The sequence below is a fragment of the Castor canadensis genome, chromosome 8 (genome assembly GCF_047511655.1).
Source record: "Castor canadensis chromosome 8, mCasCan1.hap1v2, whole genome shotgun sequence".
Taxonomy (NCBI): Eukaryota; Metazoa; Chordata; class Mammalia; order Rodentia; family Castoridae; genus Castor; species Castor canadensis.
In genome coordinates this window covers 23,369,462-23,394,983 of record NC_133393.1, presented here as the reverse complement: position 1 = coordinate 23,394,983, position 25,522 = coordinate 23,369,462, and the positions used below count along the sequence as shown (strand labels likewise).

At 34.7% G+C, this 25,522-nt stretch overlaps 1 protein-coding gene across 2 annotated transcripts in view; it reads right to left on the bottom strand.

Annotated features, from left to right (window-relative positions):
• Positions 1 to 248: 248 nt before the first annotated feature.
• The window catches only part of LOC141425453 (butyrophilin subfamily 1 member A1-like), a 40,823-nt gene continuing 15,549 nt past the window's right edge, over positions 249 to 25,522 (bottom strand). For both annotated transcript variants that reach the window (XM_074081704.1, XM_074081705.1), the window contains exons 5-13: positions 24,131 to 24,232; positions 16,367 to 16,396; positions 9,175 to 9,192; positions 8,343 to 8,363; positions 3,644 to 3,664; positions 2,629 to 2,655; positions 2,029 to 2,055; positions 1,461 to 1,487; positions 249 to 1,284 (exon numbers count right to left, since the gene is read on the bottom strand). In XM_074081704.1, the coding sequence (XP_073937805.1) occupies positions 770 to 1,284; positions 1,461 to 1,487; positions 2,029 to 2,055; positions 2,629 to 2,655; positions 3,644 to 3,664; positions 8,343 to 8,363; positions 9,175 to 9,192; positions 16,367 to 16,396; positions 24,131 to 24,232 (788 nt within the window). In that variant the 3' untranslated portion in view covers positions 249 to 769. The remainder of the gene's footprint in view (positions 1,285 to 1,460; positions 1,488 to 2,028; positions 2,056 to 2,628; positions 2,656 to 3,643; positions 3,665 to 8,342; positions 8,364 to 9,174; positions 9,193 to 16,366; positions 16,397 to 24,130; positions 24,233 to 25,522) is intronic.

The window sequence follows — 25,522 nt, the reverse complement described above, 5'->3', positions numbered from 1 at the left end:
TGTTTACCTGAATTTTCAACTCTGGATGTCATTTGCTCTCAATTTTTTTTTTTTTGCAGTACTGGGGTTTGAACTCAGGGTCTCACACTTGCTAGGCAAGGTGCTCTACCACTTGAGCCACTCCACTAGCTGCTACTGTTCTTAAATGGAGGTGTCAGTTAAGATTAGATCCAATCACAAGAAGCAAAAATACAGCATACAAATGGAAAAAAAAATACAAAATTTATTTCTCATAGAAATCTGGTACTGTGTAATAGAGTAGTTGCAATAAATTGTCAAAATCTCAGACTCATTTTATCATTTTTGGCATCCATGTCATAAGACATATCCAAATATTGTCTTCAAGTTTCATCCATCATGTCACATCTAGCCAGCAGAAAAAGTGAAGAAGAAGAAAGCCATAGAAATTTCCTTTCAAGTCACATTACAGAGGTCTTAAGGAACAATTCAGCTTCTAATGTGCTGGCCAGCATCATGTCACATACAGCAAGGATGGCTGTGCAATCTAATCTCTATATCAAGATGTCTTTGAGCAAGGTATTAATATGAAGTCCATTATTAAAGAATAAAAATGGATATGAGTATAAGGGGCAACAAGAAATCTGTATGCCATCCCAGAGCTTTATCATGAGCATAAGTCAGTAAGGGGAAAGAAAACTCAATTTCTGGCTTGCTGCATAGAATTGTAACCATAATGGGCCCCAAATCCACCACTGATCACAGAGAGGAGTACACTTCTGAAATCTAACATCATTCTCTTCTCTTTTACCTAGACAATGGTCAAGGGGCCTGAGTCAGAGGACCAAAGCCTAAAAAGAGGTCTTAGAACACCTTGGAATGTGGTCTGGGGAAAGGTGAAAATGTGGGATCCATCTATCATGTTATAGAATGACACATCTCCAGCCTCATAATCCAAGAATATCCCTACCCTATGGGGGTACTCTCTTAGAATAAGTTGAGTTTCTGGGGAAGTAATGGCCCAGAATTCTTCCCCATAGCACCGGATAGTCCAGAAACCATACTGTGGTGACATTGTAACCCTTCCCTTCCTTGTCACATTATCCCTGCAAATTCCTACATCCCAAGAACCTTTGTCCCCAACCTCCACCTCCCAGAAGCATCTCCCTGAGCTGATGTGTGGCTGACCCAGCACACAAGGAAAGGAGTCAAATCTCTGTGTGGAGCTGGGTAAAGCTTGACAGCTTTCTTGCCAGGTTACTTGTCTCCCCTTTTCACAAAGAAGTAGGACAGGATGGGCGGTGTCTGCATCCAATGTCACATTCACTGCAAAGAAAAAGGACAATCATGACCCTGGGAAGTCTCAAAACCCCTAGGTTGGAGCATCTCCATTGTGTGAGAGCTTTTCTGGTCCTGGATGGATTTATATCACCTTTGCCTGTATTTTTTTCAGAGATCACTCCACAAAGAGCAGGGTCCTTTCAAGAGTTTCATAGACTCACCAGTTTGGAATTCTTCTTTTCTCCAGTCTACAAAGAACATAGCAACATTAGAATCCAAAGTCTCAAAAATATAGCTGACTATCCAGAATACACCATTTCTAAGGTTTAATTAATGAACGGTATCAACTAACAAAAATACTCTTTCATATATATGAACCTTTTTTTATGGCCTCTTAATTAAGTCTGCTTAAAGCCTGCACCCATCCATATAGTCTCCTCACCCTCCATTCCTACAGGAATAAATTACTATATTATATTCACATATTGGTGAGAAAATATGGCATATGGTGAATCTGACCAAGGAACTTCTTTTCCACATAGTTTTCCTCAGATTTTAGCACATAAACATTCTCTCAAAATACAATGTGAGAGGCAAACTTGGAAAATTAAAATTCTAACATTTTATGTTTTACCATAGTACCTATTAAAAATCAAGTAGTATATTGTGTTTAAGGAAAGTGTACTTCAGTTTTATTTGATTTTTCAGCACATAATTTTTTTACATTGTACATATTCTTTTATACTGTTTTTCAGAACAGGAATTTTTTGTTCATTCTTTGTCACTCACCAGCATAGATTTTTGCTTTCTTCCAGTCTGCAAGAAAAGAGAACAAGAAACCTTTTTTTCTTCTCATCTCTCCCTAACTTTTTCCCATTTCTTCTTCCAAAACCTTTGTAGTTTCTTTTTCAAGTCTATATTTTCATTTCAAATTTTAGAACATAGTAATTAAAATGGTCAGGCAACATAAATGTAGAACAAAATTTGAGTGGGATGTGTAAGTGGAAATGTGAAAGCATGACATAAAGAATGGAATGAAGACAGAAAGGAGGGAAAAATTGTTGAAACATGTGGATTGCATTTCAGGAACAATTTGCTGAAATTGTTGAAATTTAGAAAAATAATGGCCCAAATTATTCTTTGTTAAATAGCTATTTTTGCTGTGATTATGCATCATAGCAAAATACAGTAAAGTCTAAGATAGCAGCTGAATCCACAAAAGACAAAATAGGGATATCTGAGAGATCATCAATATTTATTGAACTTGAGTTAAACTTTCTAACTGAGGAAAAATGCACATTCATCCTACCATTGCTACAGGAGCCAAGATAAGGACTGATTCCAAGACAGATGTAAGAAGGAGGATTCTGAGAGATTATAATTACTTACCTAACTTGTATTGAGTCTTTCTCCTATCTGAGAGGAAAAATACAAGCATGAATATATGAGACAGGTTTTCTTAATATTATGAAGATATGTAATTAAAAGCATACATCTGTCAATGTGGGTTTCTGCAACATTGGCCAAGTCATATATTTTCCATTGGCTATGAAAAAAATCTGAAGTAAATCCCATCTGGAAATATCACTATTATGAAAGAATGTAATCTGATATTTAGGAATATGAGGTTAAATAATTCTTATAATGTGTCCTAATAATTTTAGAACTATCTTAGCACAAAGACTTGGACATTAGAGATATATTTTCAATGGAGTTTACACACTTGAAGAAATGTGTAGAAATATCATGGAGAGAAATTAATTGAATCAATAATGAAATGGAGTAAAATGAAAAGAGAGCAGTAATAATTATAGTTAAAGAGAGAAAAGAGTGAGACAAATGCATGCAAGAATATTTAGAAACCTTGGATCACTTGAGAATCTGGTCAAGAGAAGTGAGCGAGCAGGTCCCAGGTTTACCTGAAATTGCTATATGCATATGTTTATAAGGCTAATAAAAATAAGACCTATCTCACTTAGCAGCTTGGAATCTGATGCCCTCATGAAAGAACTGGGACACTATTATGGGCAAAACAGTGAATATTCCCTCAGAGGACAGACAGAGGAATGTTAAAGGATGTTTTCTATTTAATAGAAACAACCACATTCCTCTTAGATAATCTTTGTTACTTCAGCAACCTTATAAAATTGTGGAAATTATCTTCAAGATAGAAGAAGCCTAACAATATATAGTAAAAGAAGGAAAGGAAATGAAGAGGAAGGGAGGAAGAGGATGGCAGTGGAATTTAGTGTAGGAAAAGTGCAGAAGTCAAAGAGAAGAAAAATGGTGCAATCTGAAATCCACAAGAAGGAAGAGCAAAGAAAAGAGTGTGAATGATATGAAGAGTAAGAAGATGGAAAAATATTCTATGAAAAACTTTAGTAAAAAACATTAGAAAAATTACCAATTTCTTCCTGAAGTTTCTCTGCAAAAGAAAATAGAGTTATTAAATGGGTGGAACTAGAGAACTTTACACTAAATGAAATAAAGCAGGCTGAGAAATAAAGATACTGTACAATGACACTTACAGGAAGAATCTAAATGACAAGATATCTTAGAAACAGAGGAGAGAGGTGATTATGAGAAGATGAGGTGGAGTGGGTTTTGAGAGAGAGAAGTCTGAGGAAAGGGAGAGATAATCAAAGGCTACAGTGTTTTATTTAGACAGAAAGAACAAAAATTAGCCATTTATTACAATGCTTGGTGGCCATAGCAAATAAAAGTGTATTGTAAAATTTAAACTACTTAATGAATTGATTTTTAACATTCTTGGTTCAAAAAAATAAGTTCATGTGATGGATGCATTTGTTAACCTGATTGATTCATTTCATGAATTGTATGTGGACCCCAAATCACATTATACTGCATATATATATCAAAATTATTTTTATAAATCAGAAATAAAATTACAGAAAATTGTTAAGAGGATATATATTCCAAAAATAATTTTAAAATGTCTAGGAAAATCAACACAAAATAAAAAATTGTGAAAAAATCCTAGTGTGAAATGAATTTGTAGTATAACTGTAATTAGAAAAAGTGACTAAAAGCAAAAATGGCAATGTTTGAGAGTGGGACAGAAAGACTAATTTTATATCATGCATATTTCTTTTTTCATAGCTTTATAAGTAATTCTATTTTATACTTACAACTGTTTATTTCTATATAGATGCACAAATTTTATAACACATACTATTTTAGCAGCATGTGCAGAGGATGATTTTTTAACTTTGTCAAATCTGTTTGTCACATTAAGCAAGGTGTCTTTCAATAAAACAAACTTACACAATCTGTGGTTAACACTTTGGTGTGATCTCGACATTTTAGAAGAGAACACAAATATTAATATAGAAAATGAATATTACATTTGGGTATAACCATTTTGCAAGTTTGATTGCTTCTAATTCTTTGTATTTAAAGAAATTGCATGAGGATTTGAGTTGTCAATTGACAGAATTTTTTTGGTGGTACTGGAATTTCAAACTCAGGAGCTTGTGCTCACTAAGCAATTGCTCTAGAACTACACAATTAACCCTGTTTCTTATTAAAGTTATTTTTTGGGTAGGATGTCATACTTTACCTGGGACTGACCTCAGATTGACATACACCTGCCTCCTCCTCCAGCATGTACCACCTCTCTTGGCTTGCTGTTTTGAGACAGGGTCTCACTAACTATTTCCTTGGAATAGGCTAGAAACATTGTCTTCCTATTTCCAACTATGAAGTTGCTAGAATTGCAGGCATAAGCCAGCTCACCTGGCCAGACAGAACTTTTAAAATTAACTTTTAAACGGTTATTCTGTGATTTTATCATTTACTTCAAAAAAGTTCCTACAATTGAATGATATCACTCTATGAAAATTCCTTCTATTCCTGTTATCTGCCAAGTAGGGGCACAATTTCTCAGCTTATACATCTTTGATAATCAATAAAATAAATGGAATAAAATTGATGTTATTCACTGTCTCAGGTGTTTGTGAGAAACAAAATATGACATAGCAGTGGTAAAGAAATGCTACAAAATTTCTGAGTGCAATAGAAGTGTATGTTCATAAACTTTCAAATTGATCATGATGTATATAAAATAAAAAGCGATCATTCTATTTCAAGGGATAAATTTGAATATTTCTTAAGGACAAATTTGAATAATCCATCCAGTTTTATTATGAAAAAAATTGAATTCATTCTTAAATTGTATGAGGTACACCTAGTTTTTCAAAATTATTTGAAACATTTCATTTTTATTCTATTCTTTTCCTGAAGTGCCACTTGAATTTCAGTGATATCCCTCAAAAACCTTATATATAATTTTCAAGAGATGAGCTTATCCCACTCATACTAGATGAGCTCACACTAGAAGCATAATTTTTTTTACAGGCACTATCTTGAGAGTTTTCGTATTTTATTGGTTTCAAAACTTTTATCTCATAGGTGCACCTTTATTTCTCTCACATTTTTTAAAGCAATCTCTTTCGTTGTGTTAATCTCTCCTCTCCCTTTTATAACACATACTACTATTTGGCAGCAGTGTGTTAAGAATGTTATTTTATTTTGATAAATCTATGAGTTTATCACATTAATCTCTTTTCCTCCTTCTTTTTCCATTTCTCTTGAATTATTTAGAGCCTTTGTCCATCTGTGAATACTAATGCGATTCCCAAGTACAACCTTCCAGAGATAAGATGTTTCTTGATTTTACTTTTTCATGGAATATAAGGGTATTGTTACCTCATATCTTTTTTAGGAAGGAAAAATCTCATATTTTTAAACTAAATCACATAAAATGAAATATAGATGAAATAAAAAGGCACTGCAAACATGGTATTAGAGAATACTGAAGTACCATTTCTACAGGAAGTATTGGTTTAGGTTCTTGTTGCTAATGGTCACAACCTTGTCATTTATACATACAGAGAAAAGTAGATATAATTGTAGAATTATATACAAAAGAAATATGTATGCATAAGAGCCTAGTTAGCCTTTGTGTTCACGTGCTCAATATTCCTCTTTTACCCAGACCATTACCCAACCTTGTTTTTTTTTTGTGTGTGTGTGTGTTTGTTTCTATTTAATTCCTACCTAAGTGAAGGTTATCCAACCTAAATAATGGGAAAGGACTGGGTTGAAGTATCAAATGCCAGTAAAGTATATTTTAAATCTTGTGACCTGTTCATATCTTGTGCAAAACTTACACATTAGCCACCTCAAATGTACTTTAAATTCAGAGGATTATTACTAATAAAATTTACTTGACTACATAGATTTAAATGACAAGGGCAATATCAGAAAGTTTTCAACTAAAGTGGAGATTGTACCTAGTTGGAGAGTTTGAAAAAAATGTATGTAATTTGGAGTTGATGAATGTATTCATTTTGAGATGAAGGCATAGGTTCAGGAAACATAGGACACAATGACTGTAGATCTTGAAATACGTGCTTGCTTTTATCTTAGTCACAGTACTTTTAAATAATATTAAATCTTCCAAAAATAGAAAGAAAAATTACCAGTTTATTCAAGATGAGGGACAAATATGAAAGAGGGGAAAAACATTAGAAACAGTTCCATAGTTTTCTCTGTAGTTCAAACAGATCCACATTCTAAGAACTGGAAGAAAATGTTCTTAAAGCCCTCTCACCAACCATAGACAATGTTCTTTTACACACCTCTATTTCTTTTCTGAAAAAAAAAAAAAGCACTAACATAGGAAATAAATCCATCAGGAGTTGAGAATAGAGCTTCCGAGGAATTAACAGTGTCAACAAATTGTCTTTCATTTGGCCTGCCTTTCTCAAAATTAAATGTTAGGAATACAATAAGAATGGTAGTGTAAAAGTGATGAGGAAGTGAACAGTAAAGGAACCAATCTGTCAACAACTATGTGTACAGGAGAGAGACAGGTTTCTAAATTACATTAGGTCTGAATAATTTTAAAATGTTATTAGATCAGGAAAGATATGAAAAAGTTATGGATTGCTTCAATGTTTTATGAAAACAATATTTTGGGCATTTCCTAGAGCAATACCTTCTTATGTCATTCACACAAAAATTCAGATGCTAGAGATACATTATAAGTGAAATTTATTGCTTTTTTAAAGAAACTTGTTTTTATTTTCTGTCAACCTTTTTTTTTTCCATTTTGCAGATGTGTGGGCAGATACAACTTACGATCACTCAGTGGATATTCCTACCCACTCAATGACCTGAGCAGTGGAGCTGCAGACAAATTATCAGTGATGGGTTGGGAGCTCCAGTTCTTCTATAGGACATGGAATCTCTCCAGAAAGAAATAAAAGGAAGAACAGTAGAAAAAGAAATAATTGTGTCAATTAAATTGAAAAGAATAGAGAGTAATTACTATGGATGAAAGTTTAAACAAAACAGAAAACAACCATAATATTTACATACCTGGAAACACTTGAGTAATATGTTAAGGGCAGAGTAAATGTAAATCTTAAGCTCACACCTGACCAATGAATAGCATAATTGATGTCCTTGAAAAGACAATGGATGGATGCACTTAACACAGCAAGAATGGAGTCTTCTCTATTTTCTTAAGTATTGAAAAGCATCATGGAGTAATAATGGGCATAAAAGTTGAAGTATATGACAGAAAGCCCTACTCTACCACTCTTATGGGTTTATTTCCTGTTAGTGCATTTTTCATAAGATGAATAGAAGGATATAACATTAAAATGAAAGATATAATGTTACGGAAATAACATTAAATGAAGTTTTCTGGAAAACACATATTCAATGGAAACTGTGCACCTACTTGCTGAATCTATTTCCTGGCATCAACTTCATAATGAATGAAAGCAAGTAATTGGAACACACACAAAAAAAGGATTTGAAATACAGTAAAAGTAATGACATTATATGAAAATAGAATAAAAAAGGACTGGAGAATTGGGGAAACAGAGATGGAAAGAACTTAATGTGAGTGATTTCTATAACAAGAAGTAAAGAGTCACAAAGTAGACCTCAGGAGAATGCATGGCCAAGCGATGATGGCAGGCATGTGAAGAGGGAAGGAATGCTAAATACATCAAGAAAGCACTCATTTAAAGTGGTACTCGAGTGAAGTATTCTCAAGGTAACTTTACCATTTGTTTCCTGAAGTTCTTCTGAAAAATAAAGTGGAATTATCAAAATTAATATCATGGAAAAGAAGCTTAAGAATTCAAACTTAGTGAAAACCACAAATGGTAAATGGAAACTCTAGGGCACACATGCACACACATTCACAAATACACAAAGTGGCTGAAATTTGCTTTTGGTATAAATAAGAGTGTCAGAAAATGAAAGAAGAAGAAAAAGAAGAGAATTACTTAATTGATAAAAACATTTAGGAATATTAGCTCTGGTGACTACCTTATTAATATCTTCCAGTATTTTTAAATATTATTTTGGCTTTTATTATTTGGTTTGTTATCTTTAATGTGTTTTTGACACTCACTTAATTTTTAATGCCAATCCTCACTGTGACAGCAAGATTGAATTAAGTCAACTAAATTAAAGAAAATGAACCATTGCTTCTGATGGAAATACAGTTAGGTGATTCAAAGTCTGTGGTGATATTTATGTTAACAGATCAATATATAACTTTGATTTGTTTTTATTTCTATGGCAAGCATCTGGAAGACTGAAGAAGCCAATTTTTAAAATTTTCTTTTATTTTTTGGTGAAATGGGGTTTAATCTCAGGGTTTCACTTTTGCCAAGCAGGCCCTCTACTGCTTGTCTCTTCATCAGTACTTTTTGTTCTGGTTATTTGGGGGCTTTTGCTTTTTACCCAGACCAAAGTTCATTATATAAAATCTGGAGAGAGATAGTGGACTTACAGAAGGAGGACCAAATGGCATGCAACGGAAGAGGGAGGGGATGTCAGAAGGAAAAAGGCTCAATGGTACAGTAGGGTTTGTCAGAGAATATTTACCAATTCTTCTCTGAAGTTCTGAAAAATAAAATAGAAATATCAACTTAAGTATCAAGGAAAACACGCATCTACAAAATTCAAATTTGTTGAAAAACAGGAATGCAAAGTTTAAACTAATAGGATGATGACAAAGACATGCACAGATACACACAACACACACACATACATAAACACCATTAGCTGGAGTGCTCAGCTTTGTCTTAAATAATGATCTCTGGAAATAAAAGTGTGAATGGGTGCTTGGGGAGAGCCCTCTCACTGAAAATAGATAACATTCTTTTATATTCCTCTGTTTCTTTTCTGAAGAAAGTACTAACATAGGAAATAAATCCATGAGAGGGCATAGAATAGGGCTTCCTGTGGAATAAATAGTGTCAACAAATTGTCTTTCACTTAGCCTGTCTTCCTCAAATAATATCTTAAAAACACAGACAAAACAGGTACTCTAAAAGTGATGATAAAGTATACAGTGAAGGAACTAATCTGTTAACAACTGTGTGTACAGAATAGTCATAAGATGCTTGCTACTTGCATTAGAGAGATAGGTTTCTAAATTGCATTATGTTTGAATAATTTTTAAAGGCATTAGATCAGGAAGGATATTAAAATGTTATTGACTGCTTCTATGTTTTATGAAAGCAATCTTTTGGGAACATCCTAGAGTAATAGCTTCTTGTGTTGTTCACACAAAAATTCAGATGTCAAAAATGTATTATCAGTGAAGTTTCTTTCTTTTTTCTTCTTTCCTTCCTTCTTTCCTTCTTTCCTCTCTTTGTCTCTCTCTCCCTTTCTCCCTCCCTACCTTGCTTTTTTTCTTTCTTCATTTCCTCCTTCTATCTAGCTCTTCTTTTCTTCCTTCCAATCTGGTTTTTATTTTCTGCTAACCTGTTTTTCTGTTTTGCTTAAGTGTTAAGGGCTTAAGCATATATAGCTTAAGATCACTCCTTGGATGTTCCCACCCATTCAGTGGCCTAAGCAGTGGGAGTTGTAAACCAGTTTTCAGTGGTGGATTGGTAGCTTCAGTTCTTCTTTAGGACATAAAATCCCTCCAGAAATACATAAAAGGAAGAGTAGTAGGAAAAGAAATAATTGTGTCTATTAAATTCAAAAGAATAAAGAGTAAGTATTATGGATGAAAAGTTTTTAAAAAACCATAATATTTACGTACCTGAGGAATTCAATAAATAAATAATATTGACATGCCTGATGAATTAATATTGAGGAATTAAATAAAGTGTAGAAATTCTGAAGAAAGTCAAATTGAAATCTTGGGAATGAAAATTTCAACAACCAAAATAAAAAGCTCAATTGGAAGTCTGCCTAACAAAATGGATCAAGTTGAAAATAGAGTATCATGGACTGAAGATAAACTAGAGGAATTAGAATCAATCAGATAAAGACAAAGGAAATATTAAGGCAACATGTGGAACATACAAGACCTCTGGGACACCATCAAAACACCAAACCTAAGCTGGGCACTAGTGGCCCAAGCCTATAATCCTTGTTACTCGGGAGGCAGATATCAGGAGGATCACAGTTCAAAGCCAACCCCGGGCAAATGATTTGTGATATCCTATCCCAAAAAAACCCTTCACAAAAAAGGGCTGGTGAGTGGCTCAAAGAATAGGCCTTGAGTTCAAGCCCCAGTATTGCAAAAACAAAAAACAACAACAACAAAAACCTACCAAAGCTAAGAATCATGAGTATGGACAAGGAGAAGAGGTATAATCTAAGGTCATAAATACCATATTTAACAAAATAATAGCAGAAAACTCTCTCAATCTTGAGAAATAGAGGAACATTCACATAGCAGAGGCTTTCAGTACAACAGACAAGACCAGAAAAGAAACACAATCTGATGTATTGTAGTTTAAGCACTAAATATACAAAACAAAGAATGAATATGGAAGGTAGAAAGGGAGACACTACAAGTCACATATCAAGGCAAAGCAGTTAGAATAACAGCTTATTTCTCAAAATAAACTTTAAATTCAAGAAGGGAATGGAATGATACAATCCAATTCTTTAAAGAAAATAATTATCAACCTAGGTTAGTGTATCCAGTAAAGCTATTCCTTCATAATTGAAGGATAAATGAAAACCTCCCACAATAAACAAAAAAACTAAAGTTATTCATGAACACTAAACTGTACTGCAAAAGATACTTAAAGTAATTCTATGCACAGAAGAGTAAGACAAATGCAAGAAGGAAAATATAGAAAAGATTAAAGTCCAGAATATGAATAGATTAGCAAAGGAGGCATAGGAAATGAGTAAACCTTACAAAAAACAAAACTACAGGGAATACTATATACCTTTCAGTATTAACAATGAGTGTTAGTGGTCTTAACTCTCCAGTGAAAAGATATACCATGGTAAACTGGATTAAAGAGCAAGACCCAATGATTTTTTGCCTATGAGAAAAGCATCTCACTGACAAAGACAAATATAGGTTTAGGGTAAAAGAAAGGAAAAAGATTTTTCAAGAAAATGGACCTCAAAAGTAGGCATTATTAACTATACTTATATCTGAAAAAAATGCATGTTAAAAAACAGAAGATACAAAGAAAATCACTTCATATTAATAAAAGGAACAATCCATCAAGAGGAGATAACAGTTGTTAACAGGTTGACACCAAATGTTGGTACACACAATTTCATTAAACAAATACTTCTGGACTTAGAAGCACTGATAAGCCTGATACAATAACCCACTTTCAGTCATAGGACAGTCAAGCAGACCAAAAAAATATATCAAAGAAACCTGAGAATTAATGGATACTAAGGATAAAATGAAATTAATAGCCTTCTACAGAATAGTTCACACAGTACACATTATTCCAAAAAAATCCATGGAACTTTCTCCAAAATAGATATTTTAGGACATAAAGCAAGTCTTAACAAATTTAAGAAAATTGAAATGACCTTTACAATTCAATCAGACAATAATGGGAAAAAAAACCCCTAGAAATCAACAGTAAAAGAAACTATAGAAAAATGTCAAACACATGAAGATTGAACAATACATTGGTGAATGACTAGTGGATCACAAAAAAAAAATAAGGAGGGAAATTTTAAAAAATTCCTTGAATCTAATGAAAACAAGAACACAACTTACCATAAGTTTTGTGATATAGAAAGGCAGTGCTAAGAGGAAAGTTTATGGCTATAAGCACCAATGTAAAAAAAAAAGGTCTCAAATAATACCATAATGAGGCATCTCAAGCTCTTAGGAAAACAAGAAAAAGCGAATCCCGAATCAGTAGATGGAAAGAAATAGTAAAGATTAGGGCAAAATTAATGAAATGGAGACTAGAAATACAACACAAAGAATCAGTGAACTGGAAAGTTTGTTCTTTGTAAAGATAAATATGATTGATAAATACTTTATCACACTAACCAAAAGAAGGTAGAACAAGACCCAAATCAATAAAATTAGAGGTAAAAAAGGGGATATTACAACTAATACTAACAAAATCTAAAGAATTATTAGAAAATATTTGAAAACATACATTCCAATAAGCAAGAATATGTAGAAGAAATGAATACATTTCTAAATGCATTTGACCTACAAAAACTGAATCAAGAGTATATGAAACACTTAAGCAGATCTATAATAAGGAATGAGACTGAAATAGTAATAAAGAGTCTGTCAACAAAGAACAGGTCAGGACTGGATGGATTCATTGCTAAATCCTACCAGGCCTTTAAAGAAGAGCAAAATTCTCCTCAGACTATTTCATTCTATGAAGCCAATATTACCATGATACCTTAACAAGATGAGGACACAACAAAATTATGGAGCAGTTTGTTTGATGAACATAGACACAGAAATTCTCAATAAAATACTTGCAAGTCAAATTCAACAGCACATTAAAAAGATCATACAACATGATTGAGTTGATGAATCAGTAGATGTAACACAGCATATAAGTAGAATCAATGAGAAACATGACTTGATCATCTCCATTGGTGCAGAAAAAGCTTTTGACAAAATTCACTATCCTTGCATGATAAAAGCTCTGAAGAAGCTAGAAACAGAAGGTACATGCCTCAACATGATAAAGGCAATATTGGACAAACCTATAGCCAACATCATCCTACATGGAGAAAAGCTGAAACCATTTTCTCTAAAATCAGGAATGGTGTCTACTCCATTCTTAGTCAATATAGTACTAGAATTCCTAGCCAGAGCAATAAGATAAGAAAAGAAATAAAAGGTTTTTAAATAGGGAAGGAAGATGTCAAATTGTCCCTACTTATAGATGATACGATCCTACAATTTAAAAATCCTAAAGACTACACCAAAAAACCTAGATATGATGCACACCTTAGCAAAGTAGCAGGATATAAAATTAGCATACAAAATTAGTAATTTTTCTATATAGCAACAATGAATAGCTAAGAAAGAAATTAGGAAAACAATTCCATTCACAATCGCCTCAAAAACTACAAGGAATAAACCAAACTACAGATACATAAGACTTCTACAGGGAAAACGATAGAACCTTGATGAAAGAAATTGAAGAAGACACCAGAAGATGGAAAGACTTCTCATGCTTATGGGTTGGAAAAATTAATATTTTGAAAATAGCTATACTACTGAAAGCAAGATACAGATTCAGCACAGTTTCCATCAAAATCCAAATGTCATTCTTCATAGACGTAGAAAAAATTAATCCTAAAATTCTTATGGAAACATAAAAGACCATCAATTGCAAAAGCAATCCTGAGGAAAAATGGACAATGCTGGTGCTATCTCAATATTGGACTTCAAATCATACTACAGAGCCATAGTAACATAAACAGCTTGGTACTGACACAAAAAACAGACATGAGCACCAAAGAAAAAGAACAGAAAACTCATGAATAAATTTATAGAGCTACAGCCATTTGATTTTTGGCAAAAGAGTCCAAAACATACATTGGATAAAAGACAACCCCTTCAACAAATGGTACTGAGAATACTGGTTGTCTACATGCAAAAGACTGAAATTAGATTCCTATCTCTCACAAAAATCAATTAGAAATGGATCAAAGATCTTAATGTAAAACCTGAAACTTTGAAACTACTATGAGAAAACAGAGGGAAAACTCTTAAATTTATAGGCAGAGGTAATCATTTTCTAACAGAACTCCATTTCCCCAAGGAATAAGAACAAGAATTGACAAATGGGACTACATCATATTAAAAAGCTTCTGCACATCAAAGGAAACAATTACCAGAATGAAGAGAACCCACAGAATGGCAGAGAATCTTTGCCAGCAATTCATCAGCTAAATAATTAATATTCACAATATATGAAGAAGTCAAAAAATTAAACATGAAATGAATGAATAATTAGACAAATGGGCAAATGAATTAAGTAGAGAGTTCTCAAAGTACAAATAAATAAACATATGAAGAAATGTTCAATATCCTTAGCTATAAAGGAAATGCAAATCAAAACTACACTGTGATTCCTTCCATCTCACCCCAGTGAGAATGGCTATCATCAGGAAAATAAACAACAGCAAATGCTGGTGGGGACATGGGGGTGCTATAAACTAGTTCAGCCACTTTGGAAATCTGCCTGGAGGTTCCTCAAATAGTTAAAAATAGACCTACCTCATGACCCTGCTATACCAATCTTGGACATATATCTAATGGAATATAAATTAACATAAACTGCACACCCATGTTTATCAAAGCATTATTCATAATAGCCATCCATTGCAGCAGCCTATGTACCCAACAACTGATGAATACATAAAGAAAATGTGGTATGTTCACAAGTGAGTATTACTTAGGCCTAAAGAAGAATGAAATTATGCTATTTGAAGAAGTGAGTGGAACTGCAGATCATACTGCAGTATGAGTGAAATAAGCCAAATTTGAAAAGTCAAATACTGCATGATTTTTGTTCATATGCAGAATGTAGGTCTAAAATGATACAAAATAGCCATAATAATTGAACTTGAGTGTTCAAGGGACACTGTCAGGCATGGAAGTTAATAGGAGAGGAAGGGGACAAAGAAAAGGTATTGGTGGTGAAGAGGATTCAAGTGTATTACAATATAGGCATATAGACAGGATAAAGACATTGAACAAATATTGTTTTTAAAAGGGAGGGAGTTGGGGTTGAAGGAATATAATAGAGAGGATGAAATTGCTCTTAATATATTGTATTAAAAATATGGAATATATGGAATTTTTCACAAACCCCCATTTACTATTAATGAATTCTAATAAAAAAGAAAAACCACATATTTGAAAAATATAAAGAACTTCTATAGACTTTTTCATCAAAGAAGATACACATAAAGCAAACAAACACATGAAATGTGGTCTACTTTTTAGTCATTAAGGAGATGCAAATCAAAACCTAAATGATATATCTCTTTACAAGCAGTAGTATGGGTATAATAAAGAAAATGAGTGAAAAGAAAGAGCTTGTGGAGAAATTGAAACGCTGGTATATTGCTGGCAGGAAACAAATTGGTGACTGTGAAAAAATAAACCCAGTATACCAAATGACCCAAAATTTCCATCCCTAGGTACACAGGTCCCCAAGTATGAAAGCACATTCTTGTACAGGAATATCCATATCAGGACTATTCATTATAGCTAAAAGGTGGAAAACCCTTAAATTTCCATTAAAAGATCAATGGTTTAACAAAAATATGGTACCCTCATCCTATGGCATATTACTCAACCATAAAAGGAATGGAGTACTGATACATGCTACACCATAATGAATGTCAAAACTTCATGCACACACAAAAGGTCACATATGGTATGAATTCATGGATGTGGACAACCAGGACAGGCAAATTCACAGACAGAAAGCAGAGTAGTAGAGGCTGATGGTGAGGGGAGTGGGAAGTGACTTCTCAGCGGGCACTGAGTTTACCTTTGGAGAGATGACATTCTTTGGGAAGTAGATGAGGTGGTGGTCACACAATGATGTGAATTGCTAAATGCCAATGAACTGTAGTGCACTTCAAAGTGGTTAAATTAATTTTGCCTCAATGTAAATAAAAGCTCAATAGAGGCAAACTACAAGTGAAATAACAGTCAAATCAATTAGATTACTCATGACAAAAACTCTGGTTCAACATAATGCCAGGATACACATAGTTTCTAACAGAGTCAAGGGCTGACATTGCTTTAGTTACATAATTTGTATATATATGAATTTAAAACACCTACCTACTTCTGTCTCATAAACCTTCCATTTTTCTGAAAAAAGAAATTAGACAAAAACTTGGTCAGTTTGGAAAAACAAACAGGAAAATCTTTATTATAGATTAAATTGAAACAAACTGAAAGTGGGATAATAGAATTCAAATGGATTTGTATATTAAGGTGAAAGTTGTATTTATTCTACATAACGTGAAGATAAGGATGCCCTTCGCTTCCTTGTTATTGTCTAAAACTGAGTGTGCTGCAGTGATATCCTTTATGTAAGAGCATCAAGATTTGAAACTCACCATCTTCTTATTTGTTTATTTGTTCTGAAGAACAAATAAGAGATATTTACTAAATGAAGTTATTGAAGTGATTTTCAAATAAAATTGCAGATGATTATGTAATAGTTCCCTTAAAGACACAGCTCTATTTCTACATATTGCCAAGGCACCAAGAGCACTACTTTTATATAATCATTGACTGGTTTTACTTCAATTATAATATAATTCTTTTAAAAAGAAAAATGCCAAATTATTCAGAAGAGTGGTTGTAGCAGATTACATTCCCACCAGCAATGTTAGAAATCTGGTTTCTTCACATTCTCACTAACATTGGATGTTTTTCTATTGTCTATTAAAGTTAATTACTCCAAAATGTGTTCAAAAGGATAGCTCATCTTTAGTTTATTTAGCTTGATTCCATTTGGGGATATTTCAGCATCTTCAATCTATAGGTTTCTATATTGCATTAATTTCTAATTTTTTCACCTCCAAATTGTTGCTAATGTCCCTTAGGATTCTGATAACACAATTGATAGGTTTTTTTTGCTTTGTTTTGTTTTGTTTTGTTTTTCTTTTATTATTCATATGTGCATACAAGGCTTGGTTCATTTCTCCCCCCTGCCCCCACCCCCTCCCTTACCACCCACTCCTCCCTCTCCCACCTCAATATCCAGCAGAAACTATTTTGCCCTTATTTCTAATTTTGTTGTAGACAGAGTATAAGCAATAATAGGAAGGAACAAGGGTTTTTGCTGGTTGAGATAAGGATAGCTATACAGGGCATTGACTCACATTGATTTCCTGTGCGTGGGTGTTACCTTCTAGGTTAATTCTTTTTGATCTAACCTTTTCTCTAGTACCTGTTCTCCTTTTCCTATTGGCCTCAGTTAATTTTAAGGTATCTGCTTTCGTTTCTCTGCATTAAGGGCAACAAATGCTAGCTAGTTTTTTAGGTGTCTTACCTATCCTCACCCCTTCCTTGTGTGCTCTCGCTTTTATCATGTGCTCATAGTCCAATCCCCTTGTTGTGTTTGCCCTTGATCTAATGTCCACATATAAGGGAGAACATACGATTTTTGGTCTTTTGGGCCAGGCTAACCTCACTCAGAATGATGTTCTCCAATTCCATCCATTTACCAGCGAATGATAACATTTCGTTCTTCTTCATGGCTGCATAAAATTCCATTGTGTATAGATACCACATTTTCTTAATCCATTTGTCAGTGCTGGGGCATCTTGGCTGTTTCCATAACTTGGCTATTGTGAATAGTGCCGCAATAAACATGGATGTGCAGGTGCCTCTGGAGTAACAGTCTTTTGGGTATATCCCCAAGAGTGGTATTACTGGATCAAATGGTAGATCGATGTCCAGCTTTTTAAGTAGCCTCTAAATTTTTTTCCAGAGTGGTTGTACTAGTCTACATTCCCACCAACAGTGTAAGAGGGTTCCTTTTTCCCCGCATCCTCGCCAACACCTGTTGTTGGTGGTGTTGCTGATGATGGCTATTCTAACAGGGGTGAGGTGGAATCTTAGTTTGGTTTTAATTTGCATTTCCTTTATTGCTAGAGATGGTGAGCATTTTTTCATGTGTTTTCTGGCCATTTGAATTTCTTCTTTTGAGAAAGTTCTGTTTAGTTCACTTGCCCATTTCTTTATTGGTTCATTAGTTTTGTGAGAATTTAGTTTTTTAAGTTCCCTGTATATTCTGGTTATCAGTCCTTTGTCTGATGTATAGTTGGCAAATATTTTCTCCCACTCTGTGGGTGTTCTCTTCAGGTTAGAGACCATTTCTTTTGATGAACAGAAGCTTTTTAGTTTTATGAGGTCCCATTTATCTATGCTATCTCTTAGTTGCTGTGCTGCTGGGGTTTCATTGAGAAAGTTCTTACCTATACCTACTAACTCCAGAGTATTTCCTACTCTTTCTTGTATCAACTTAAGAGTTTGTGGTCTGATATTAAGATCCTTGATCCATTTTGAGTTAATCTTGGTATAGGGTGATATACATGGATCTAGTTTCAGTTTTTTGCAGACTGCTAACCAGTTTTCCCAGCAGTTTTTGTTGAAGAGGCTGCTATTTCTCCATCGTATATTTTTAGCTCCTTTGTCAAAGATAAGTTGCTTATAGTTGTGTGGCTTCATATCTGGGTCCTCTATTCTGTTCCACTGGTCTTCATGTCTGTTTTTGTGCCAGTACCATGCTGATTTTATTGTTATTGCTTTATAACATAGTTTGAAGTCAGGTATTGTGATACCTCCTGCATTGTTCTTTTGACTGAGTATTGCCTTGGCTATTCGTGGCCTCTTGTGTTTCCATATAAATTTAACAGTAGATTTTTCAATCTCTTTAATGAATGTCATTGGAATTTTGATGGGAATTGCATTAAACATGTAGATTACTTTTGGGAGTATCGACATTTTTACTATGTTGATTCTACCAATCCATGAGCATGGGAAATCTCTCCACTTTCTATAGTTTTCCTCAATATCTTTCTTCAGAAGTGTATAGTTTTCTTTGTAGAGGTCTTTCACATCTTTTGTTAGGTTTACACCTAGGTATTTGGTTTTGTTTGAGGCTATTGTAAATGGAATTGTTTGCTCATTGTTAGTGTATAGAAATGCTAATGATTTTTCTATGTTTGCTCATTGTTTGCTCATTGTTAGTGTATAGAAATGCTAATGATTTTTCTATGTTGCTCATTGTTAGTGTATAGAAATGCTAATGATTTTTCTATGTTGATTTTATATCCTGCTACCTTGCTATAGCTATTGATGATGTCTAGAAGCTCATTGTTTGCTCATTGTTAGTGTATAGAAATGCTAATGATTTTTCTATGTTGATTTTATATCCTGCTACCTTGCTATAGCTATTGATGATGTCTAGAAGCTTCTGAGTAGAGTTTTTTGGGTCTTTAAGGTATAGGATCATGTCGTCTGCAAATAGGGATATTTTGACAGTTTCTTTACCTATTTGTATTCCTTTTATTTCTTCTTCTTGCCTAATTGCTCTGCCTAGGAATTCCAGTACTATGTTGAATAGCAGTGGAGATAGTGGGCATTCTTGTTTGGTTCGTGATTTTAGAGGGAATGGTTTCAGTTTTTCTCCATTAAGTATAATGCTGGCTGTAGGTTTGTCATATATAGCTTTTATAATGTTGAGGAACTTTCCTTCTATCCCTAGTTTTCTTAGAGCTTTTATCATGAAATGATGTTGGATCTCATCAAAGGCTTTTTCTGCATGTATTGAGATGATCAAGTGGTTTTTGTCTTTGCTTCTGTTAATGTGGTTTATTACGTTTATTGATTTTCGTATGTTGAACCACCCCTGCATCCCTGGGATGAAGCCTACTTGGTCATAGTGAATAATCTTTTTGATGTGTTGCTGAATTCGGTTTGCCATTATTTTGTTGAGGATTTTTGTATCAATGTTCATTAAGGAGATTGGCCTATAGTTCTCCTTTTTGGAGCTGTCTTTGCCTGGTTTTGGGATAAGTGTAATAGTGGCTTCATAAAATGTGTTTGGCAGTTTTTCTTCCCTTTCTATTTCATGGAACAGTTTAAGGAGGGTTGGTATCAGTTCTTCTTTAAAGGTCTGATAGAATTCAGCAGAGAATCCATCAGGTCCTGGACTTTTCTTTTTGGGGAGACTCTTGATTGCTGCTTCAATTTCATTTTGTGTTATAGGTCTATTCAGGTGATTAATTTCCTCTTGGTTCAGTTTTGGATGATCATATATATCTAGAAATCTGTCCATTTCTTTTAGATTTTCAAATTTATTTTAATATAGGTTCTCAAAGTAGTCTCTGATGATTTCCTGGACTTCCATGGTGTTTGTTGTTATCTCCCCTTTTGCATTCCTAATTCTACTAATTTGGGTTTTTTTCTCTCCTCATTTTAGTCAGGTTTGCCAGGGGTCTATCGATCTTGTTTATTTTTTCAAAGAACCAACTTTTTGTTTCATTAATTCTTTGTATGGTTTTTTTGGTTTCTATTTCATTGATTTCAGCTCTTATTTTTATTATTTCTCTCCTTCTATTTGTTTTGGGATTTGCTTGTTCTTGTTTTTCTAGGAGTTTGAGATGTATCATTAGGTCATTGATTTGGGATCTTTCAATCTTTTTAATATATGCACTCATGGCTATAAACTTTCCTCTCAAGACTGCTTTAGCTGTGTCCCATAGGTTCTGGTAGGTTGTGTCTTCATTTTCATTGACTTCCAGGAACTTTTTAATTTCCTCTTTTATTTCATCAATGATCCATTCTTCATTAAGTAATGAGTTATTTAGTTTCCAGCTGTTTGCATGTTTTTTGTCTTTATTTTTGTTGTTGAGTTCTACTTTTACTGCATTGTGGTCAGATAGTATGCATGGTATTATTTCTATTTTCTTATATTTGCTGAGGCTTGCTTTGTGCCCTAGGATATGATCTATTTTGGAGAAGTTTCCATGGGCTGCTGAGAAGAATGTATATTGTGTAGAGGTTGGATGAAATGTTCTGTAGACATCTACTAGGTCCATTTGATCTATTGCATCTTTTAGATCTTGGATTTCTTTATTGAGTTTTTGTTTGGATGACCTATCTATTGATGATAATGGGGTGTTAAAGTCTCCCACAACCACTGTGTTGGAGTTTATATATGCTTTTAGGTCTTTCAGGGTATGTTTGATGAAATTGGGTGCGTTGCCATTGGGTGCATACAGATTGATGATTATTATTTCCTTTTGGTCTATTTCCCCTTTTATTAGTATGGAATGTCCTTCTTTATCTCGTTTGATCAATGTAGGTTTGAAGTCTACTTTGTCAGAGATAAGTATTGCTACTCCTGCCTGTTTTTGGGGGCCATTGGCTTGGTAAATCTTCTTCCAGCCTTTCATCCTAAGCATATGCTTATTTCTGTCAGTGAGATGAGTCTCCTATAAGCAACAAATTGTTGGATCTTCTTTTTTAATCCATTTTGTCAAACGGTGTCTTTTGATGGGTGAATTAAGTGCATTAACATTAAGCGTTAGTACTGATAGGTATGTGGTGATTCCTGCCATTTAGTTGTCTTAATTGTTTGAATGTTTGATTGTGTGTACCTAACTTGATGTTACTCTCTACTGTCTTGCTTTTTCTTATCCTGTGGTTTGGTGCTGCTTGCCTTTTCATGGTTAAGTTGGGTGTCACTTTCTGAGTGCAGGATCCCTTGTAGAATCTTTTGTAATGGTGGCTTTGTGGTCACATATTGTTTTAGTTTCTGCTTATCATGGAAGACTTTTATTGCTCCATCTATTTTGAATGATAGCTTTGCTGGGTAGAGTATCCTGGGGTTGAAGTTATTTTCATTCAGTGCCCGGAAGATCTCACCCCACGCTCTTCTTGCTTTTAATGTTTCTGTTGAGAAGTCTGCTGTGATTTTGATGGGTTTACCTTTGTATGTTACTTGTTTTTTCTCTCTTACAGCCTTCAATATTCTTTCCTTAGTTTCTGAACTTGTTGTTTTAATGATGATATGTCGTGGAGTAGTTCTATTTTGATCTGGTCTGTTTGGTGTCCTGGAGGCCTCTTGCATTTGTATGGGAATATCTTTCTCTAGATTTGGGAAATTTTCCGTTATTATTTTGTTGAATATATTATGCATTCCCTTCGCTTGCACCTCTTCTCCTTCTTCGATGCCCATGATTCTCAAGTTTGGTCTTTTGATGGAGTCAATGAGTTCTTGCATTTTCTTTTCACAGGTCTTGAGTTGTTTAATTAATAGTTCTTTGGTTTTTCCTTTAATTACCATTTCATCTTCAAGTTCTGAGATTCTTTCTTCTGTTTGTTCTATTCTGCTGGATTGGCCTTCCGTTTTGTTTTGCAGTTCTGTTTTGTTCTTTTTTCTGAGGTTTTCCTTATCCTGGCAGTTTTCCTCTTTAATGTTGTCTATTTTTGTCCTGAGTTCATTTATCTGTTTATTCATTGTGTTCTCTCTTTCACTTTGGTGTTTATACAGTGCTTCTATGGTTTCCTTTATTTCTTCTTTTGCTTTTTCAAATTCTCTATTTTTGTTGTCTTGGAATTTCTTGAGTGTCTTCTGTACATTTTAGTTGACCCTATCCAGTATCATCTCCATAAAATTCTCATTGAGTACTTGTAGTATGTCTTCTTCTAAATTATTCTTGTGGGCTTCACTGGATCCTTTGGCATAGTTTATCTTCATTTTGTTGGAGTCTGTATTTGAGTTTCTGTTCTCTTCATTCCCCTCTGGTTCCTGTGGGGAAACTGGTTTCCCTGTTTTTTCTGTCTTCCCGTCATTGTCCTTGGTGTTGTTACTGTCCCTGTACTGTGTGCAATTAAGTATTTTCTAGCTTGTAATAATAACAGTGGTAATATTTAGAATGGAAGGGTGAGCTGAGATGGAAAGCAAGAAGTTAAAGAAAAGGGGAAAACAAATATACAGACAAGAGGGAGAAAGCAGAACAAGATATCAGACAAGAGAGTTTCAAAGGTATAAACAGGGAGTGTTAGTGTACTAATTGACAGTAAGCTGAACAGACATTAGAGAGACAGAAAGAGGATTGAAAATCAAAGATAAAAAAATAAAAAATAAGTAAATGAAAGAAATATCTATATATAAAATTGAATTAAAATAAAATGGAAAATAGAAAATTAAAAAAAAAAACCAAAAAACTTTCAAGTTTACATGCAATGCAGTTTCAGTCTTAATAATTTGGGTGTCCATCTCAATCTCCAGTCCTGGAGTTGGTGCCTTAGATGTTGTTCTGTAGTTGTCTCATCAAAGGGGATGCATAAAGTAGAACAAAACTACACACTCACACACACACACAAAAAAAAGCCCCACCAAGTGTCCTAAGTTCAAATGCAATACAGTTTCAGTAAGTTTTTCAGCTTGCAGGTGTAATTCGGTTGTTCTCTCATCAAAGGTAGGGAGAAAAAGAAAAAAAAGCGTCTGGAGGCAGTTCTGAGAGTGGTATCTGCAACTGTGGCTTGCCTGCCTGCTGCTCTCAGTCTGTAGCTGGCGGCATTATTTATGCAGATCTCTGGGGTGAGCTAGCACTCACCTGGTCCCACAGCTTTGTTTGCTCAGAGTTCTCCTGTGCAGGAGCCTCTGCTACAGGCTTTCCACTTTCCAAGCACTGGGAAAGGCGACACTGCTGCCGCATTGTCAGGCCTGCGTGTTTTATTTACAGTTTTTGTGGGAGGTGGGTCTTCCCCCCTGTCCTCTGAAGTTTTCCTCCCACTGCCACTTTCAGAAGCTTTCCTGCTCCTGCTTACTGGGCGGTGCTGCTGCTCCTGCTGGCCGCCATGTTTGTTTACAGTTCACGTGGGAAGTGGGTCTTTCCTCCTCTCCTGTGGAGTTTTCCTCCCTCCTCTACTCTCACAAGCTTCCTGTCTTAACTGTTCTTACTGCTTATTACTCAGTTTCTCTTTTTTTCCCGGGTGGAGGTCAGTCTGTCCAGGGGGCTATGCTGCTCTGGCCTAGGCTTGTCTGTGGGAGTACCGCGGTACCGCAAAGCTCACCTGGTCTGCGTCTTCCCAAGCTGTATGGGCGCCGGCCACTGGCAGCCCCGGGGGCCCTCCTCGTTTCTCCGTTTAACGTGAAGTGGAGATTCTCTGCACCGGCTGGAGATGTGGAGGGGTCAAAGTTATGCCTTTTTTTTTTCATTTTTCTTTTATTATTCATACGTGCATACAAGGCTTGGTTCATTTCTCCCCCCTGCCCCCACCCCCTCCCTTACTACCCACTCCGCCCCCTCAAAGTTATGCCTTTTCTCAGTGATTATGCCTGCAAAGTGTGTCTCCAGCGTCTCTCCAAGATTTCACTATAGGAGGGTCGCTTTCTGCTTCTTACCTCTAGCCGCCATCTTGGAAATCCCCCCCCAATTGATAGGTTTTTAAACTGTGATCCACAGGTTCCTAGTCTCTATTTCTTCTTTTCTTGTCTATTTCCTCTCCTTTCCCCAGAATGAGTGATTTCTGTTGTTTTATCTCTAAGCTTACTTTCTTTCCTCTGTCATCTACAATTTTGAACTGAGCCCAAGTGATTTTTCTATTTTAATTATTACATTTTATCTATAAAGATTTCCTTTGATTTATAAAATCTATTTCTTTTCTGAAGTTTTCTATTCTTAGTTCACTTCAACAGCATCTGTCATTGCTCATTGAATCACTTTTATAGCTGCAGCTTTTCCACCCAGGTCAGGTAATTCCAACATCTGTGTCATCCCAGTTCCCTTTTGTTGATTCTTCTGTCACTCAGGTAATGACTTTATCTTTGATCTTGGTATGAGAGATGATTTTTAAAAATTTTATTCTGGAAATTTTGGGTATTATGTTGTAAGACCTGGGCTCCTATTCATTCTTTCCTATTAGTAGATAGTCATTTATACATAGCATATGCTGCTAGAGTGGGAGTGGATATTAAGCTAACAGCATTCTGGTGGAAGCAGAAGGCTTACTCACAGTGCCACCTGGCTGTTAGTGGAAATATAATTTAGCTTGCCCCTTTGCCTCATTGACTCTTTCTTGGAGAAAAACACATTACTTCTCACTTCTGTACAAGAATAAAAGTTTAACCAGATTCCCCTGACACCATTGTGGAAGGGAAGGAATGCAAATGTCACATAATGGCCTTGCCCTGCCTCCTACTTCCTCATGCTACCAACTAGGAGTAGATGTCTAGCTCCTTTCTGAGTATGGCTGACAAGATAGGGTGGGGGACTGTTATTATTTGACTAGGGTAAGGTAGATGTTGTCAAAAAGCTCTTCTGCTCTGATCATCCTTTTAAATGTTACACATTTTAAAATGTGTAAAATATGAGATAAACACAAATATCAGTTTTATTTCTATGCATCAGCAAAGAACTACCAAAAACTGAAATTAAAAAAAAGTTCCATTAACAATAGAACTTA